At 41.3% G+C, this 20527-nt stretch overlaps 3 protein-coding genes across 3 annotated transcripts; 1 reads left to right on the top strand and 2 right to left on the bottom strand.

Moving 5' to 3' along the window:
* Window positions 1-1988: 1988 nt before the first annotated feature.
* On the bottom strand, window positions 1989-5218 carry LOC104432291 (formin-like protein 11). Its single transcript, XM_039306965.1, has 6 exons — window positions 4946-5218; window positions 4426-4856; window positions 3630-4268; window positions 3346-3536; window positions 2985-3220; window positions 1989-2891 (listed from the first exon to the last, which is right to left on the bottom strand). Exons 1-6 carry the CDS (start codon window positions 5216-5218, stop codon window positions 2163-2165), a joined length of 2499 nt encoding a protein of 832 aa, XP_039162899.1. The 3' UTR covers window positions 1989-2162.
* A 4665-nt stretch (window positions 5219-9883) lies between these two features.
* On the top strand, window positions 9884-12746 carry LOC104432290 (heavy metal-associated isoprenylated plant protein 36). Its single transcript, XM_039304344.1, has 4 exons — window positions 9884-10434; window positions 10587-10656; window positions 10771-10846; window positions 11435-12746. The coding sequence occupies exons 2-4, from the start codon at window positions 10588-10590 to the stop codon at window positions 12508-12510; spliced, it is 1221 nt and encodes a 406-aa protein (XP_039160278.1). The 5' UTR covers window positions 9884-10434; window position 10587; the 3' UTR covers window positions 12511-12746.
* Window positions 12747-17410: 4664 nt separating this feature from the next.
* LOC104432289 (40S ribosomal protein S21-2) lies at window positions 17411-19686 on the bottom strand. Its single transcript, XM_010044758.3, has 4 exons — window positions 19539-19686; window positions 18503-18582; window positions 18288-18420; window positions 17411-17676 (listed from the first exon to the last, which is right to left on the bottom strand). Exons 2-4 carry the CDS (start codon window positions 18550-18552, stop codon window positions 17614-17616), a joined length of 246 nt encoding a protein of 81 aa, XP_010043060.1. The 5' UTR covers window positions 18553-18582; window positions 19539-19686; the 3' UTR covers window positions 17411-17613.
* Window positions 19687-20527: the final 841 nt, after the last annotated feature.

Here is a 20527-nt window from a genome sequence, read left to right as displayed (position 1 = left end):
TGAATATTATCCGTGCCCTCTTCAGTATCCAATTTTTATTTCCATATGTGGCATTAATTTGTGGTGAAAAGATATTATTATTCTATGTACACATGATTTTACGTGGGCTACATATGAGATAAAATCTATGATAGTTTAGTGTACTTTGGGCAATTGATATCATGAGGCATTGTGTTAGAGTGCAAGTAACTACCATGTAGTTAACATGCATTTATTTTGCGAAAATTAAAAATTTTGAAAGATTTTTCCAAATTTTGTGTTTAAAGTTTTGATTGCTAATTAAAAAATTAAGAATAGGTTTCATTTGTAAAATTAAACTTGAATTTGAAAGCCCAGAGTTATTAATTGGAGAGAAGTGGCGTCCCATATTAAAATGACTCATCTAAATTTAGCATTATAGAGTCACACGCCATCATGTGAAAAAAAAAATCCCAATTAATTTTGCTATCTACAATTAAATGAGTTTACTAAGCAAATTATTTGAGTTCTGCCAGTTAACAAATAAATGAGTTTATTGAACAAAATTGTTACATTTAAGGGTACAGAATCAATATTGAGAAACCAAAAACAAAAAAGAAGAGAAAGAAGGTAAGTGACACGATCTAAATTTTCATATGGCTCTTTTTTCCCCCACCCTTAATTTATTCTATAACAAAAACAAAATAGTTAAACTGGAAAATTAAAAAAAGTTGTCTAGACAGTTTATGGTTAATTTATCTTCCTTCTTGTGCACTAGTCAACATGCCCCTCCTCTCAAGGACCACAACCAGATCGACATCATCAGGAAAAGATCTGATCAGCTTCATCTGCATCTTCCTCAGGCCACTGGCGAAGTCCATGGCCTCGTCCATGGCCCTCCGAGCGCTGCCGAGCGCCTCCTCCAGCTCCTTATTGGCCAGGTAGAATGTGCACACCTGGCCCAGAAGCCGGTCGTGACGCTCTTGGGACCTCACCGCCCTTTCCTCCGCGCGCTCGAGCACCTCGGACACGACCTGCAGCTTCTCAACCGTGCGGCATCGCTTCTGCCACCACTTGATGCTGGGCACACAGAGGATGAACGATGCCGAGAAGCCGATCAAGGTGCTGATGGCGCGACCATAGTCCATAGAAATTTGCTGGGGGGGTGTTTTTTTTGGTCCAAGATGAAGAGAGGAGGTTCATAGACAGAGAAGTTTTAAGACAATGTTGCGTCTGAATTAGATTCTTTGCCTTTAGTGGGAGCAATCACTTGCTTGTAGGAAACTAACTCCTTTAGCTTCCTCTGTGGGAAATTATGTCGGTACAGGCTTTTTTTTTCTCCTGATGGGTATTGCTGTAACATCATGAGTCTGAAACCAGTATTGCTCTTTTTGCAATTTCAGATGCACATTCAGAGATTATTTCCAGATTTTCTTTTTGCCAGGATCTGGAGATTGGCAATTTTAAGCACTTGGTTAATGGCTGACCACTTGAATCCTCTCTATCCTTAAGTACAGTAGCTCAACTAAGATAGCTACCTGCTGATGGACAAATGAAAAGGTAATGCATCTCAAATGTTCCTAGACTAGCCTAGGACAAAGAATGATGATCTCCTACTGTTTTCAATACCGTCTACTGGAAAAGAATCCTAATGAAACAAAGAACCTGGCGAAATGAAACCAAAACAAAATGAGAAGAAAGGACTAAAAGCTCGTGGAAAAAAGAATTCCATGCCCAACGTCCAACTCTTTTTGACAACTTGGTGTCGGATGCTTTGTCCTCAGAGCAACGTGAGGTTATCCTGCTCTTGTCGAGGGCTATAAATATTTTGTGTTCCACTTGACAGAGTTATATTATATAGACTTCAAATCAAATTGAGAATCAAGAAATAATGGATGACCATCAATTGTTCTCCCCCTTCCTTTCAGAAACTATTGTTCAGTAGTATTGTCACTCTTCCAAATTTGGTTCATTCCCAAGCCTAAATTGGTACCGCAATGTTTTTATTTTTGGGTGTGCTAACATTGAAATACTATTTATCATAAAAGTGTATAAAAGGGTTGAAGTTAATAAATGTCAATCTGAACGATACAAAACTCTACACACACACACTGAGAAAATTTGTGTTACAATCCTAATTCCTAATGAATGCACGTACAGATCACACACAAACACAGGCAAAGAGCATGAAATCTCAATTTGATCTATCTGAAAGGAGAGAGAGGGCTGGAACTGTTAGGGACTTTGAAACATCTCAGCTCTTTGCACACATGATCTAACATCCCCAGGAAGTCCCTTACGATCACAAATATGCGAAGTGGGTTGGCCTCTTCTTTGCTCACGTCTCCATGGAAGTACTCTGTGATCTCCCTGACATGCAAAAGCACTCTGTCTTCATCTTCCTTCAGCTCCTTCATGCTCTTCTCTGAATAGCTTATGAACAATCTCATCGAGTGGATGAATTTCTCACCCTTTTCATCCGTGCCCAAGTCGTTACTCACTAGCCTTTTCAGCTTAGCCAACCCATCTGATAAATTTGAGAGCGAGGTCACAAGCACATCCAGATCGATTGTGGCCGTCCTCTTTGCATTGTATAGCTCAGTGCTTAACCCAGCCACAAGATCGAGCCCCATTCTTCGATAGTCCTCTTCCTTCTCTTCAGCAGTTCGGTTCTTGTTCTGCTGATCAATCTTTCCCATGATGCTATCTGAGACTCGTATTCCTTCTGAACGGACCATTTCTTGGACAACAAAGTGGAGTAAGGTAGTCTTGCCATCTGTTCCTTTGACGTCAGCAAGTTTGAGCAGAGCGTCGAGCTTGAATGCCTTGGCACCTCCTCGGATTGTTCCGACATTCATCCTGTTTCCTGTCTTGAGCACTGCCTCAAGCAGTTTCAAGAAGAGCCTACTTGATCTGAGCTCCTTGCAGGCCTCCTAAAGTTCAACAAAGAAGGAACTTCAATCAGTATGAAGATTTTGGTCACTCTTTGCGAATCATCAGTGTGTCGAGATTTTCATTATTTTTACCTCTAGCACTAAGAAGGAATTTTTTAGATGGGCAATTTCATCGTCAAAAGTCTCTTTATAGAGCATGGCTTCCACACGTTGGAATGCAAATGGAATGCTAAGCAATGACTTGATGAACTTTTCTGCCGAACCCAGTTCGTCTATGTCTCCCTTGTAGCCGTTAAGCTTAGCCTCTTCTTCCTTGGTTGGCACCATCCTCACCAATGCCTCTAGCTGTTGCAGAGACAAACTGCTTCCTGTGTTTTTGTCATTCAAGAAAACTTTAGGATCAAGCCCAAAATCGCACATAATTGTTGGTCAAATTGCAAATTCGAATCAATGAATCACTCAGGGCTTGCTACCTGAAGTTCAAGATGATTACCTCGAATTAATGAATCGCAAACTTGCTCAGGGCTTGCATTTAAGGCCTTAGAAAGTATGGTAATATTCTGGAGTCTCTTTGGCTCAAGGAGATGCTTACTTGGGGATGGCGTTCTGCTTCTCATCTCATCGTTATTCAATTGATTTTGTAAGTTGTAACCAAAAAGTGATTCTATCATCTCCTCGTCCAACCTATTTCATCTCATTATCAATCACCCGCAGATCAACAAAAGAAACTGCTAAAGAAAAGGATTTAACCGTCACTATGGTATGCAAATCACTTACTCGAATGAGCTTGACCTCATCTTGTCCCACACCATGGAACGATCCGGTGTGGCCCTTACTTTGTCCCAGTGGAGTGGCTTCAGTTTTGGCAGAGGCGCTCCATCTTTGCCCGTTGTTGGCATAAACTGAGGAAATTGAGATGGTGGAGGAGGAGGGCCTTTCACAAAGCTAGTGTTTCCTTTAGGAAGTGGTGGCGGGCATGGCGGTGGCGGAATTCCTGGTGGACATTGTGCTGGTACGGGATTCATCGTGGGCAATTGAGCCGAGTCACTCTTGGGAGTCAAGTCTGATCCTGAACAAGAATCTGAATTCCTGGAAGGTGACAAATCTTTCTGTGTCGAAAATGATGGAGACTTATGAGCAGTTCTGGTGGAAGAACTTGGGGAGGAAAAATGCAAGGGGGAAACCGAGAGGAGGGCGGCGGGGGGTGGCGGTGGAGGTGGTGGAGTAGGCGGAGGAGGCGGAGGTGATGGTAGGCCTTGAGCAATGGGAATCATTTGACATTCTACAAGACCTGTATCTGTATCATTATTCTGTTTGGTATAGTTGCCTGGACCATGCGCATTTGATGCATCCACAGAGTCGGCTAGGAAAGGTGTTATTCCCCAGATGAGTTTCGAGATAAAACTTCCGATGTTTCACTAACACTACATTTCAAGGCATCCGACATCCGTGCCTTGGGGGAATGTGAATCCCCAAAAGAATGAAAAGATTCATCATCAGATGAATGATTTTCAGTGGGAATGATCTTGTCGCCGGCTAAGGGAGAATCGCCACCGTCCCAGTCATACTTTACCGACTCTGCATCGTCGTGAACCGACTTAATTTCCCTAGTGGAAGAACTACTAGGGTGTTGTCCGACTCCGATTTAACCGGCTCTTGCTTTAGTGCTTCAGTCTCTAGCCTAGCTTGATTAGTGCTATGCAATGATGAACTAGTGACAGATTCAGAACTCCGTTTCAAAGACTGCTGTTCCAAATCCACTCCCAACGACTCGAGATAAAAAAGATCGAGGCCAGGATTGACGCTTACCTTGCTTGCCAAGTTCCGCGTGCTCTCATTCTTTGACCTGCCTCTGTTTCCTCTTCCTTTCTTACCACATGACAAGAAATTCTTGACACTCTTGCTTCTGTTGTGCTTCTTGGATTTCCCGAAGAAGCATACGAGCCCGAGAACGCAGCCTAAAACCACGACTCCTGTAGGCACAGAACAGCAACCAAAACACGGCTCTTGTCATTAGCCTTCTTGTGAAGTGTGTTACGCTGTTGTGGCTTTGCTCTGTTATGTGGTGGAGGATGATGAGGACGCGGGTGAACGTGCACTGCAGGAGCTGGAGATGGAGCTTGAGCTTCGCTAGGAGATGATGAAGGTGAAAGTGAAGGTGAAGGTGAAGGTGAAGGAGAGAAGTATTCAGAAAGGCCGAATGGGGGCCTTTTTGTGATGAACCTCTTCACTCCGAGCAAAGCCCTGAACTTTTCCACCACAGTAAAATCTCCCCTCTCATCTCTCTCGTCCTTGCCGGAGACTTTCTCGATCTCAACCCGGTCTGCATTGCCATTCTCTCTTCCTCCTCCATTGAAAGACACCATTTCCCAGCCACGAAGACTGGTCTTTTCAGCCGCATTCAAAGAACCATCATCAAGCAGAAAGTCGCTACATTGAAAGGACAGGAAGCAAGAAAATGAAGAAGGTGATGATGAGGGAGATCATGAGGGAGATCTTCAGCCCGCGACCCATCTGTGGTGCTTCTTTTCTTCAAGCCAGAAGCATCAGAGCAGGCAATGAATACAACTTTCTGGTCATAAATTTGGCTCCTTTATGTTCCATCTCTGAAGAAAATGATGCGCTTCTGTTGCGTCGGAGAAGAAGGTGAAGAGGTGCGTGCCTTTGTCCTAAGTCTTTAATGCTACTCCACGGAACCCCTGAGCCTGGTAGTTGCACTGGGCCTTCTTTTACTTCTCTGTTCATGAATTTATCTCTCCCTTTCTCTTTCTCTCTCTCCTCCATTAATTCCCCTCTGCAAAAGGGCTCTCTTAAACTCGCATTGCTGTGTCTGTCTTCCTTGGCCACCTTATCATTTTTAGGAAAGATTCCCCCTAATGATGCCCATCTCTTACATGCTCCTTTTTGGCCATTATGGAAAATCCGCAGGCACGCATAAAACTCTCTCTCTCTCTCTCTCTCTCTCTCTCTCTCTCTCTATCAAGACACAACACAACACAACCACCAGTTTTGCGGTTCAGTAGTGGAAGCATCATGCGATTTGCAGGTGAGTTTAGAACCCTTTTAGGGAGCTAAAAGCGACCGAATCAAGAAGATGTAATCCAACCATCCCGGCGGGTCCCGTGTAGGTTGGACTCCCTGCCTAACCCTTGCATTACAGTAGGTTGAAACTACGAAAGAGGAAAGAGGAAAGAGATATGGAGAGCGACGAGATGGGCCCATCACATCGCTGTCTCCTGCCACGAATCTAACCAGAGTCTCTCAAATGCTAGTTTACGGGAGGCTAAGACAAGACCACCAGATCGCCACCACCACCCACCAGTCTCTTTCCTTAAAACTTCTGCTTGGCTCCACTTGCAAGTCATTGTTTATCTTATCATGATGTTCTTCCGGATTGAGCAAAAGTCTTGAGAGGAAAGTCTTGATGTTGAATGTAGACTTGCCTGATTATAATTTAGTTTCATGACCTACAGGACATGTTAGAAGCCTGCACAGTGTCCCACACCTAATCACAAACAGGCCCACCAACACACTTAAAGAATGTTTCCCGCCGTCTCATTAGCTCGTCTAATTGGACCCGCCCTGTTTAACGGATAATGCTGAGGTAATGCTAGATATATCGAGACCTCTTAGAACATCGATGTGAAAAAACATCTGAAATGAAAGATGGGTCGTGTGCAGTATTTGGTAAAAACTTGCCAAGATCATTGTATAAACCAATGCTGTTCATACCTAGACTTGCTACAGTGTTAGCAATAACACCCTCACCGACAGCATTGCAGCATCGTAGACCAAGAGTTTCTTGCGAGGACACTGTTGGAGCGATCAGAGATGGAAGACCGAATAGGTTGGCACATGATTGGAGTGTGATATCAATGTCAAGAATCGGATGGAAGAGTAAAAACATGGAGTTGAGTCAGCATGGCCTTAGCCTTAGGGACTGTCAGCCCTGGCATTGGTCATTTGGTCCAAGAACTGAAGCCTCGTCCGCCGCTATTATTGCGAGGATTGAATTGCGTGTCTTCTCTTTTGTTTTCTTCTTTCTTGGTCACGGATCTGTCAATGGAATGGTACATGTTCCGCAGGAAGATGATGGAAGCAAAACGACACTCGGACAAGGAAGAACGACAAGAATCTTATGGAGAAGAACCTGTGCGTGACGGCAGTAGGAACAAACAGTGCGACAGTTTCTGGAATTTTGATATTTCGTGCACACAAAATATCTAGCACCAATTATTCCTGTATCCTCAAGTCAGATGTGGTCTTTTTGTATTTAATTAATTAGATCAAATATGTCGTAGAACAACAGCATACATTAGAAATTAAGGAGTACGTTTTCATAGGGGTACTTCATATTTTGTTTGGTAGATGACCAAACACGGCGCCCTTGCACCAGATTTATTTATAGAGTCCCCGGATAAGTTGAGAGTTCAATGTACATTGAATAGAGTCGGACTGTTTATGACCCATTTTCGCACTGGCCCGTACGGCGTGCCGCAAGCTAGACATTAAATTTTTCATTAGCAAAATCGGCCTGCCATAAGTCCAATTCCATCTTGGAGTGCTAGTTTACTTTTGTAATACGATGCAGAGGAGCAAAATCCAAACACGAGACGAACTATAAAGAACGACTCAAACCCAACATATCACAAACACGATTAACTCAAAACCCACACCACTTTTCTTAACAAAGATCCAATCCTTTTCACATCGATGGATAGAACGACTAACCAAAAATGACACAAATAATTTTGAAACTTTTTTTAATGTATAATGTAGTTCCTAAACTTTTAATTTATTCAATGCGATCCTTAAACTTTAACACGGTGTGCAATGAGACCCTTGAATTTTTAATTTGTTTGATGTGGTTCTTAAACTTTTGATACATATTAAATTTAGTTCCTGGACTAGATAACCTAAGGATTATATTGAATCCAAAGATACAATAATTTAGAAACTAAATTAAACATATACTAAAAGTTTATGGATCACATTGAATAAAGTAAAATAGAATAACCAGACCGCCGTCTCTCTTCTAGCAAGAATGTCTTGAGCTTTATAGGTCGAAACTCCTATGTCAACTATATACTAAGACTCATCCAAAAATATTAATGACACATGCATCATCACGTGACAGTTATGATTACATAAGTCGTGCATATTAGGTTAAAATTTATTGATTATATTGAATAAATTATAAATGTAGGGATCAAATTATATATCGGCTGAAGGTTCAAAAATTATTCGTGTAATTATCCCAACGACTAATAATGACCAACTGGTTGGCATTAGTCAAAGGGTTGAACCCGAAACAGATGTGGGTCCAGTAAGAGCTTATGAACCCAACTTTACACGACCCGATGATAACCTCAGCTCTAGGCCTTCTTATCAGGATTGGCCCATGATGCATGAATTCATTTCTAATACCCACTTTTTCTTTTCCTCTTTGGGCTACGCATTGACAAGAATAACTTCATCTTCAAAGTTCTTTCTTTCGGCAAAACAACAATATCTAGAGCTTATAGCTAAAAAAGCTTGAACTGTGATGGAGGCGATTTGCAGGTGTCCTTTTCAGATCTCTAGCTGTCTCGCTTCTTCAAGGGGGAGTCCAGTGAAAATGTAGACTGGGTTGCAAAATGCAAAAGAACAAAAGCCTTCCTAGAAATTGGACTACATGCCCATCTCAAGTCTTTTAGGACTTACTTTGCTTGGAAGCTTAGGCTCCATATCCTTCCTTTTTATCTAAAAGAATGAGAAAGGTCCTTTTCAGTCCAAAAAAAAGAAAACTACAAAGCTTGAAGCTTTAGCAAAGAAAAAGGGAAAAACTGCAAAGTTTTGAGAGGTTGGCCCGAGATATGACTATAACGAAGTTTGATTCGTGCAATGGAATCTCCTAGTTCAGTGCATCGTGTTAAGATAAACAACATGCGTGCTTCGGTCACTTGTATGCACGTATGTTGATCTTTTTGTCGTTGTTAGGACCCACATTAATGTAGAACGAGATGAGTTTGGTAGTTAAGCGTATCTATTAAGTAAATCCAAATGACATTTGTGAAAAGATTCGGGGATTGAGTCAAGTGAGAGTGGTCTTTGCTATCAACAGGACCAACTTCCATGAAGTTCCCATCAAATTATACTTCGCCAAGACGTTTTGGCCTGAGTTTCTAACGTGTGGAAAAATTAAGATGTTCTTTTTTGACCATTTTTGTACTATTCAGTCGCTTTCTTATACAGCATAAGGAACTTTACCGCAAGACTAAGAAAGTTGTCCAAAGGAAAGTTATAGGGAAAATTCGAGAGAAATACTAATTTTATCCCTCAAACGTCGTTGAAGGAAGGAACATGTAACACGAGTTTTTCAAAATGATGTGGACATTTCCATGCATCAGATGATTCAGATCAGGCTTCATCCATAGAATCAGGGGTTTGACCTCTAGAGTTGTTTACGCAAGATCGTTACATATAAACCAAGAGCTTAACCACTCATGATGTCTTGGAAAGTTGCTCCGGGGATTTGTCAAGAAGCATGGAAGAGTCGCATCCCCTTGTCCACTGATATGCACTCGCAAAAGGCTATTCTAGGCCTATGGGCAGTTGGATATATATTCATGCACATGAGCGATCATGATTAGACAGTTTTTAACTATCTGCCTAGCTAGGTATGATAAACCAAAGATTCTTGCTGTTCTCACCGAACCTATTAATGAAGTAGTTTCATAGTGAAAGAATCTCCGGTGGTAACATTGGGCTGTTCATGTGGTTAGCAAGCGGGTAAAAAAGGGGTCTTGAAAAGAGAGAAAGGACAAAGCAAATTCAAGGAACGAGATAGAAAATGAATGCGGATTTATCTCTATATCGCCGCGTGAAGCTTCGCAGAAAGGTCCGAGTCCTCCCTTTACGGTAAATTTGGTCTCTAATAGCCCTACAAGCAGAATAGAAGTGGGTCCTGAAAATGTCCATCGTAACGAGGAATTTATCCGTGATTCTTAGGAGCCGAGTGAAGTTTCACAATCGCGAGTTCATGGGGTTTCAAAAGATTCTGGTTTTCCATTCAGTTTCTTGAAGCAGACCAATCCAAAAGATCTCTTCTTAATCTCAGTTTTGCTTAAGAGTTTTCTGTCGGCAACCCAGAAGAGCAAGGTGCTTCAGAAAGTGCACATTTCAATTTCAGCTTTGCTTACTGTCCAAGTACTACCACCACAAGGGGAGAAGCATACAGCGTTTGGTCATAACACATTTTTGCATACATTGCATTCATTTAAAAAAAAAGTGTGTGACATGCTTTTTCCTGAAGTGCTCAAGCAGGGACCGGTTAGGCCAGCTGGGACGATAATCTTTTATGTAGACTAAAGCTGTGGTTCAGCCATTAAAGTTACTTTATTTCGCATTTAAAGAAGGAAATAGGAGGTATCCTTGCCCATCAAAAAGCATGAAATGCTAAAGATTCATTGGTGTCCACCATGAAGACATTAAAGCCTCAAAGATGAAACTTTAGCAGAATTCAGAAGACCCTTTTGAGATGATTATCACCTAACTAAACAGGTGCCTTGTAATTATGCCAGCCCATCAAGCACTAATCTGTGTACGCCCTACTACTAGATCTCTTTCTTCCAACCATTTCCTCCCTATAAAATGCTTCACTTCCTCAACATCTCTCTCTCCCTTTCTCTCTCTCTCTCTCTCTCTCTCTCTCTCTCTCTCACAAGAGGAGTCTCCTTCATTGGTGCTCTCTAGGATGGCAAGCTCAGAAGTGAAGAAAGGCACAGAAGATGGGGAAGAAGCTGCAGTGCCTTTAAACTTCAAGGTAAACAAACCGTAATCATGTGCAGTTTCAACATATAGTCATCAGATTGAGCTAAGAGCAGATTTTGTGCAACGACTGATTAGAATTTCTTTTCTCTCTGCGACTGATTTGCAGACTTCGGTGTTGAGAGTCTCCATCCACTGTGAAGCATGCAAGCGCAAAGTCGATAAGATTCTAAGAAAGATTCGTGGTAAACTGAAAACTCAACTCCCCTAAACTCTCCTTGCTCCTGTTAAATTTCAGTGTGCCTTGATTGATTCATCCATTCGGCTTTCTTATTCGAGCGTCGGCATCGACACGCTTCTCATTTTTCTGGTGATTATATTGATTAATGGGTCCATTCTTGAATTCTCATAGATTAAGAACACTGCATTTGTTGTTTTCTGCTGATCAACCATGGTTTAGGACCTCTTGTGTCATTCCTTTCTGATTCTGCAGCATTCAACAGTTCCTTCTCCGTCCTTCTCTTTCATTTTTCACTCATTTTAAGTTGTCAATTCATAGTGTAATCATTCTCTAACTTCTGCAATCAAAGCCAAAGCCAATTAGACCTGCTTCATATCTTGCCATGACTCATGCTCAATTGCTCACTACCGAGAGTCACGTCGATACTATAGTAACCCGAAACCTTTCACAGTTCCTTTTCGATCCTCAAAACGAAACTAATTGAACCGATGCGAACCCCATCTCCGAATTTCGATCTTGCGAGTCCGGTTCAGTTTCGATTACTTAAGTCTATAGTCTCTCTCTAATCAGCCTTTTTTATCTATTCAAACAGGCGTTTTCGACACGGAGATCGACCTGAGGCAACAGATGGCCATCGTGACGGGGAACATAGACGCGGATACCTTGATCCAGAGGCTCAGGAAACGAGGGAAGTACGCAGAGCTATGGCCTCAAAAGCCGGAAAAGCCGGAAGAGCCGCAGGTTAAAGCAAAGAACAAAGAAAGACAAAGTGACCCGAATAGTGCTAAAGAGCCCGAAAAAGAGGGACAGAGTGTGAAAACGGAAGCGCCGGAGAAAGACCAAAGTGCCAAAGTAGCCAGCGAAGGCAGTGGCAAAAAAGCCGGTAAAGAAAAAGCGACCCAAGATGGCGAACCGGCGACCGACGGAGCCGGCGCCAAAGCGAAAGAGGCGAAGCAGGAGGTGGAGGAGGAGAAGGCGACCGCGTCGGCGGCCGAGAAGCAGCCGGTCACTGGCGGCGGTGAGGGCGGCGGCGGCCATGGCGGTGCTGGAAAAAAGAAGAAAAAGCAAGGGCAGAAGGGGAAGAACGCGGCGGACGGGGAGGGTGCCAGCTCCGGCGAAGCGCCGGCGAGCGCTGGGCCAGGATCCGGGGAACAGAACAATCATGGCCAAACTCCACAGCGCAATGCGGCCGGTGGCGGCCGTCCACGTCAGCAAGCCGGTCCGCATCCGGTTCCGCCGCATGCCTACGATGGACCCGCCGGCCCGTGGCCTCAACGCGAGTGGCTCAATCATGCCGCTCCACAATATCCCAATCACTGGTACCCGCCGCCGCAATATGTGCCTCCGCCGTACTGGCACGATTACCACGCCGGGCCTCCGCTGGTTAGTCACCACACGGCGAATCCCACCCGCCCGGTCAGCCACCGCACGGAGTACGCTAGCACCTCCTATGCCGAGTCGCATTACGCCTCCGACCCGCCGCCACACCCTCATTTTTATGGGCCTGCTATGGAGGAGGAGCACCGGCCGCCGCACCCTCATTTTTATGGACCTGCTATGGAGGAGGAGCACCGGCGGCCGCACTATTCGGGCGATTATCGTCTGCAACCGTCGAACTCGTTCGAGATGTTCAGCGAGGAGAACCCGAATAGCTGCTCGATTATGTGACGAGTCGTGCTAATTGAAAAAAAAAAAAAAGTTTGGGAGATGGTAGAGAATATTCGGGGTAGGAGTTTATGCTTCTTGTGTAAGACCATTCCATGTTGAGCTTAGGAAAAATTTAAAAGTTGGTTTCTTAGTTTAAGAGGAATTCTGGTTGGTCCCCTTTTGTTCCACCATGTTTGATGTACATTTTTATGTTTATTACAACTTAGATCCCTGAAATTTCCGAATTTACTTTGCCCCCCCTGGAAATACCACTTAAGTCTTGCGCTACCCCACATGGCATTAGTCTTTTTTCTAGCCTTGCAGTTTTTCCGGTTGAACCGCACGGGGTTTGTCCCTTTATAAGGGGGGAGTTATCCCAAAAATCTTAAATTTATCATACGACGCCGATTCAATCTCTAAACTTTTCAATTGTGTCAAATTAATTATAAATCTTTTAAAAATATGCTAACTTTGTACTTATGGCCAATTTTGATCGAAAATCAATAATCCAATGATATGTTCAATGCCAACCATTGTATATGATAGTCAAAGCTAGCGTTGATTTTTTTGCAATTCTTTAAATTTTATGAATTTTTTTCTTTTCATTTCTTCCTTGTTTCTCTTTGTTGATCTCTGGCAAGGGGCTGCCCTTGTCTAAGGCTCGTGAAGGGAAAGAAAGGAAAAAAAAATGATAAAAAAAATTACATAAATTATCTATATTAGCATTGATCATGTCATATAAAAAAGTTGGCGTTGACTCTATTGTCAAGTTGGTGATTTCCAAACTAAATTGGCAAATCATTAAAAAATTTAGAATTAAATTAGCACATCATTAAAATATTTAAAACTAAACTAGCATGATTAAAGCATTTAAAACTAAATTAACCTTTGAACAATTACAATTTTCTGGATAATTTTCCCTTTTATACAGCCTTCATTATTGGTTTTAAAACATTGATTGTTACATGAACAGCTTATAAAGGGATAAATTTGATGACTAGTTCAAAACTGATTAGGTATATTTGCGATTGCAATAATTGCCGAGCATTAAAAGAGCTAAGACAGGGAAAATTGTCATAAAGCTCTAAAGCTATTATATATATTTCAATTCGATCACAATTTTTTTTTAATTTAACCATTGCAATCCTAAACTTTTTGATAATTTTTCAATGTGATTTATTTGGTCAATTTAGGTTGAAAATGTTGATCATCTTACCTAACACAAACCAATGGCTGACATGGACGGTATCAAATGAATAACGTCATTTGTAATGTTTTTAAATTTTCTCGATCTTTCATTCTCCTTTCTTTCTTCATTTTTTTAATCCTTATTTTTTTCGTCGCTATTATCCATCTTCTTCCCTCCGCCAGTTAGGGCCGGTGTGGGGTCTCCCCCGTTGACCACGTGTACATGTATTTAAGGACTTGACGGCTGACCATTACAATAAACAGCCAAATCCCAAATGTTAAAAAAACCGTGAAAAAAATTAAAAGCAGAAATAATTAAATTTACAAACACAATATATATTTAGTGTAATTCTTAGAAATTTCGTGCGGGGGAAATAAAATGATCCACGTGCGGCCCTCATCACCGTTAATTTTTGTTGTTGCAACTACCTCCACTACTTCCCTGATCAACAAATCAACGGTGAGCAACGTGACATGTGGACTAATTTGTCTCCTTCTATAAATTATCCTTACATTAGCTTATGGGATAATTATACAAATATTCCTTATATTTTATTCAAATGCGCAATTTGATCATTGATTTTTTATTTATTTAATGTGATTTCTGAACTTAACTCAATGTATTCAATTAGTCTCTAAATTGAATATTTAACAAAAGTTTAAGGGCTACATTGAATAAACTAAAATTTTATAGCACAGATTACACATCAGGGTTAAAGTTCATAAACCACATTAAATAGATTAAAAATTCATGGATTATGTTTCACATTAAGATACATTTTAGGAATTATTTGTGCGACTTCACAACAAAAAATATTTCAAATGCTGAAATTTTGCATACAAAAGCATTTCACAACACTAAGTACGAATAATTTTACACAAAAGTTATATATTACATGATATACTGATAGGTTGGCATTCATTTAATAATTTTTTAATTCGTGTTGAGAATGTCGATAAATGACAATAGAGTTAGTCGCTTGGTTACATGATTGGACACAGTGTAATATATCATTTTCATCAAGGACACACTTTAAAAAGGACAAACTATTCACTCTACCTGCCTTGACCACCTCATGATCACATCAAGCCATCATTTTCTGATGAATGAAGATTTCTTTAATGGACGAGTACCGGGGGTTAAATGAAATCTCGACCTAATTCCAAGAAAGATTAGCATGATCTGTAAAGGTCAGAGCTGCTTTGATTTTCTCTGTTGTGAAAAAGATTATGTCTTTGCTTTATGTCCTCATTGGAAATGATTGCAATTAGTCTCTCCTTTCGAATTTGTCCTTCCCTTTATAAATTTTAATTAATACTTTCCAAATTCAATCAACACTTCCACTGCTGCCTCCACCACGGGTGTGTGCGGTTGATGATTGATTGCGGGACTCGGTTTATCAAAACCACAGCAGTCCAAAATAGGCTGTTTGAGATATACTACTGTGGACTTTTTGCTGGGGCCCCTCGGGCATTGCTCTTAGTACTCTGTTGAATATAAAGGACTGTTAAGAGTGGCCAGTTCGATCCAAGATGTTTCAGTGTTATGAGTTGGCACTTCCAGCACAGTTCATTCATTTCACTAAAATAATTTTCGAAACGTTTTCCGGATTTTCCTATTGGCAATTTTTATTATTATTTTTTGCACGGAAAATAAACTATTAACAAAAAATTTTTAAAAAAAGAAAAAAAAATTTTAAAGATTAAAAAAAAAAATTTAAAAAAAAAAAAAAATTTTAAAAAATTTAAGAATTTAAGAATTTAAAAAAAAAAAAAAAAAGTGGGGAAAACATTTTCCGTAACTTCTCCTTCTTTTCATTAACACAATTTTGTTTTATTTTTATGCTTTCTTTTTATTTTTCTTTTTTTTCTTTTCTTTTCATCTTTCTTCCTTTCAGCCTTGGCCAATCGCCGGCTAGGAGCCAGTGCTTGGCCCACGTCCAACTAGCGACGTCTTTGTGGCTACCACAATTGTTGTCGCTTGGGTGTTGGAATGCAGTTCAGGCGCATAACCTTAATAATATATAAATAGATAAAAATGGAAAATCACAATAAGTGTATTCCGACTCGTTCGAGTTCCTAGACAACCCTGATTGACTTTGTCTTTTAATTTTATCTTTCTATTTTGACTTTCCCTATCTTTTTGTTGTTGACAAAAAGGGTGAGAATGAGCAGATTTAACTTGTTTATTTGAACACTTTCTATTTCAGCAAGACTTTTCAAGGCACCATATTTTCAATTAATTATTTTGGCATTTTTATGCTTTCTTTTTCTTTTTTTTTTTTCCTTTTCTTTCTTTCCTTTAGCCTTGGCCGCTGGCCACGACAACGGCCGGGCTTTGCCTGGCCGCGAGCCGCGACCAACCACGGCCGGAGCCCGAGCCTCACCCCAGGGCGGGAAAGCTCTCCTAGCCCGATCTAGCGGGGCGAGCTCGGCCTCGTGGGGTCGGCAAGCTGGACGGGGCTCGAGCCTCGCCGGAGCTCGCCAGAGGTTCATCGGGCTCTGGTGAGTCGCGAGCTCACTAGATATGGCAGCGGAGCTCGGGCTCCCAATCCAGGCGAGCCCGCTGACCGTGAGCTCCGACGCCAAGAGGAGGAGGGAGGAGAGATAGGGGTAGGTGCAGGCCGCGAAGACAAGGATCAACCACCATGACGCAAAATGAACCAACTCCCGCCCGCGGCGGCCGTCTCGCGGCGGACCCGATTGCTAATCCCCCGAGGCCGGACGAAGGAAGAAAGGGAGGCAGGGAGACGGCAATTGGAGGAAAACGAAAAGCGCCCTGCGCGACGACTGTCGCTGATCAGTGCGAGGAAGTCTTCATCGCCGCCGTCATCGCCGCCATCACCGCAGCCGACGATCATCGTGGATTGAGAATCGCCGGCGAAGGAAGGAGGAGGTAGAAGGAGGAGAAAGGAAAGGAAAAGAAAAAAAAGAAAAAAGAATAAAATTTTCATTTTTTAAAAAAAATATAAAAAATAAAACTAACTTTTTGATCAATTAAAAATAATAAAATTCAATTTTTGATCATTTTTCTTAGATAATTAAATTAACTAACAAACGGTAAAAAAATATTTTCCACTCAAAGTTTAGATTTCAACCGCAAACATCGGAAAATAAAATCATTTTCCTGAAAAATAATTTCAAGAAAATGTTTTCCGGAAATGTTTTTTTCCATAAAACAAACAGACCCTTCTTTGATAGGTGAAGAAAGAGACTACAATGCCTTGAATGCTTCATTCCGAGATACATGGTACAATTTGACCATTGGCCATTTACCTCGTGATTGATCCATTGATCCGCATGGTTTCATCCAACTTTGAAGGGAAAAACTAATTCATTCACTCTTCAGAAAGGGAGGACCGGTCTCAATAAACTTAGAAATATCGCCCAGAGGCGATTTGGCTCTCTGTAGAAGGTCAGGCATGATTCTACCAAGGGCCTGGTCTAAATAAGCAATGGCGCGAACCCTTTTCACATCTTTGCCTTCTGCAGATAAATAAAGTCTAATCATCTTCAGCAGAACCAATATCGCCGAAGGAAATCGATGCCATTCATTCTTCTTTCTTTTTCATTCCGCTTTGTTCATAGCACGAAAAGCTGGTTATTTTGGCTCAGCCTAGCTCCATTAAAGGCATTATCATCAGGTGACCTAGAGCTAGAACCGATATTGACTAAGTAAACAAAGACCTAGCTGAAACCATCAGTAACTAGTCCAGAACAGTTACAAACTAGGATAAAGAAAAACCCTCCTCATACCATTAAATCAGCAGAGATGATTGTTAAGAGAAACAGATAAGTCGAATGTATTCCAACAATCAACATGATCGGTTTCCATAACTGAAATGTACTAACAAAAAGCCCAATTTCACTATGACATATCTCACTCTCTATCAAAAGGAATACACCTCTTCAGGTGAGGTACAGCCGCACTCGAAATTACTGTCGAAGTTCAGCTTTCTTCTTTTGCCAGAGCCTGTCGACGGCACTATCAGCATCACCCTGCAAATTGAGTTCCACATATGCTCAGATCCGGATCCAAAGAAGACACTTGCATGAAGATGTGGGACTGTCTTCTATGATTTCATGAATTACAAACACAACAGTGCAATATTAAGGAAAGTGATCGAGCCTAAAAATAGTTCCATAGTTCTTCCTACTGGTACAGACAAAATAGTTAAAATGTATCCAGCCTGAAACAAGTGTTACCATACACGGCTCATTTATAAATTGCCATTAACAATCTTATTATTTCTTTAAACAAGTGATGTAGTCACATACGATTCAGGTCACCAGAAGTAAAATGAACTCCATCAATACATACAACATTTCAGAAGGAAAGTTCTTTATTACAAGTCTAAGGGGAAAATAGTATTATAATTATGTATTTAGATGACCTTTAAAGAAAAGAAAATACAAATTATCCAATATAAGCCACTACATCATCATCTAGGCTTGATAAGAAAGATTTCAAAAAGTACACGATACCAATGAACCTGGGAACAGCACATTCATATCAACCACTACCAATAAGCACAGTTGAATGTAACCCAACAGAATAACCAGAAAAGGGTAACTATTATGAAGGTCTACACAAAGGGAAGAAGAGGAACCTGGGATCTAATGAAACCGCAGAGAGCAAAAGTGGTGAATTGGTTGGTGTAAACACCATCAGGACCCAAGTGCCCAATGTTGATCTGGACAGACGCATGGTCCTTTGAGGTGATAAGCCTGTTCGTGGCAGAACTGCAGTGAAAGAGATTCTGCATCAGAAATCTCCTCCTACTAATTGAATATCATTATCAGCTAAGAATGCCCTGTTGCATACCACTTCCTGGGGATGTAGAGGTCCATGTTTTGTCCTTCCTCGTTCTGCATCTTGAAAGGCTGTTTTCTAGACTTCAAACACTGATCAAGACATTCAATCAGAGACAACCCAACCAAATAAATAAGCCATCCAAAGAGAGATGACGCAAATGTCATCATGGGCTTTTCGCAACATAGTTCTCTCGCGCAGTCTCCTTAACAAATCTAAATATAAATCAAACAATTACAAACAAATGTTGCAACAGAGAGACATCTGTTCTATGGACACTTTGAGGGCAGTCGCAAATTCTTTCAAGGATAGAACACCCACAGGCATAGACCAAGCGAGGCAAGCATCTTGTCATCAAAAAGTTGTATGACCAACTTTGCTCCTGGCACAGAACATAAATTGTCTTGCAAAATTACAAAAGGCCAAAAGAATGTCCATGTAAACTTTGTAGCATATGACAAAGCACGCATTTGAAACATAAATTGTCTTGCAAAATTACAAAAGGCCAAAAGAATTCCATGCTTTGTACTGGCACAGACAGAACATAAATTGTCTTGCAAAATTACAAAAGGCCAAAAGAATGTCCATGCTTTGTACTTCTTATTACCCGAAGCGATCTACTGACGTTCTAACCAGCCAATCCACCAACTACTTCGCTCCTGTAGTAACTTCCCACGGATTCTTTTTCCCGATAAACAATACCCATTGAAGCAAAACGACGCATTTACAATCCAACGGAACCCAGTTCGCAAATTCCCCTCAGGAAAACTCTCTACCCGCGGAAGTTGCGAGTCGCTGCTGATACATACAGAAGCCAGCCTAAAGCAGAGCACGTCACGCCTAATACAAATCAACACTCCCTTTCTCGGTCAAAAGCGCAACTCCAGTTCCCTCAAGTTCAGACAAAACCAGCTCATAGCTACTAGATCTTCATCGAGAGGTCGCAGTACGACGAATCGATGGCGGAATGCAGATCCGATGGTACGTCGATGTAGAGAGAGAAAGCAGCGCGAATCGCAGAGAGGAGATGGAGAGAGAAAGTGCGTACCGAGAGGGAGAGGGAGGACGAGGGCGAGCAGGACGACCGCGACGATGAGGGCTCAGGCGAGTGATGGCGGAGGGAATGACGACTCGCGCTTGCTTTATATATGAGGGCCGCCGCGAAACCCTAGGGTTCTCCGCTGGCTGGACCAAAATGCCCTCCCCTCCACACGCTGCGTTTTTTCCGAAGGGAGGCGACGTCGTATAGATGGCGGAGCAATAGGAATTTATTTAGCTTGTAAATTGGCTTTTGATTTTTGTTTTTTTTTTTTTTAAATCTTGAGATTATTAGCATATTTGGCAAGTGAATAGATAAGAGGAAGGGTGTAGGTAAGATTTATCTTGTAAATTGAGATGATTAGCATATTTGGCAAGTGAATAGACAAGAGGAAGGGTGTAGGTAAGTTTTTTCTTGGAATATCATAGATAGAACACATAGAATGCGTCGGCCTATTCTGAATATTCACTGGTTTTTGGGCAGAAGATTCGGGTCATATCTTCAAAATACAGCAAGATGATATTCTTCTCTTCCTTTATCTTCTTTGATTTTTGTCCCATTTGGGTGATTGGTGATACAATTTCCTCTATTTGTTCTCATCCTCGTCGGACAAGTCGATGATGTAGCAATCATCAATCATCTTTGTTGATGTTGTCACTATGATGGGATTCACTAGAGAAACCTATAGATTTTATTTCTAAAATGATCTTTTGTAATGCAATAAAAAAAAAATTGTGATCTAATGCCCGCTAAGTTGGCTTAGACTAGTGATTTTTGCTGGAGAAAGTCTATAATTTTGTGATTAATGGGTGATTGGGTATTTGGGGGATTTTGCCAAGTCAACAATGTTAGGATTGATTGCCTAGAAAGGTTTTCAGTAACTTTAACATTATCTCACCACTTAATTTTAAATTTCCTAAGTAAATGTTAGATGTATGAAGAGTAAACTGGGCAATGATAGTCGAATTTCAGGTTATTATCCAAAGAACTCAGAAAAT

The sequence above is a fragment of the Eucalyptus grandis genome, chromosome 2 (assembly GCF_016545825.1).
Source record: "Eucalyptus grandis isolate ANBG69807.140 chromosome 2, ASM1654582v1, whole genome shotgun sequence".
Classification (NCBI taxonomy): Eukaryota; Viridiplantae; Streptophyta; class Magnoliopsida; order Myrtales; family Myrtaceae; genus Eucalyptus; species Eucalyptus grandis.
Note: the sequence above shows the minus strand (reverse complement) of the source record. Positions and strands in the feature narration are given on the sequence as shown.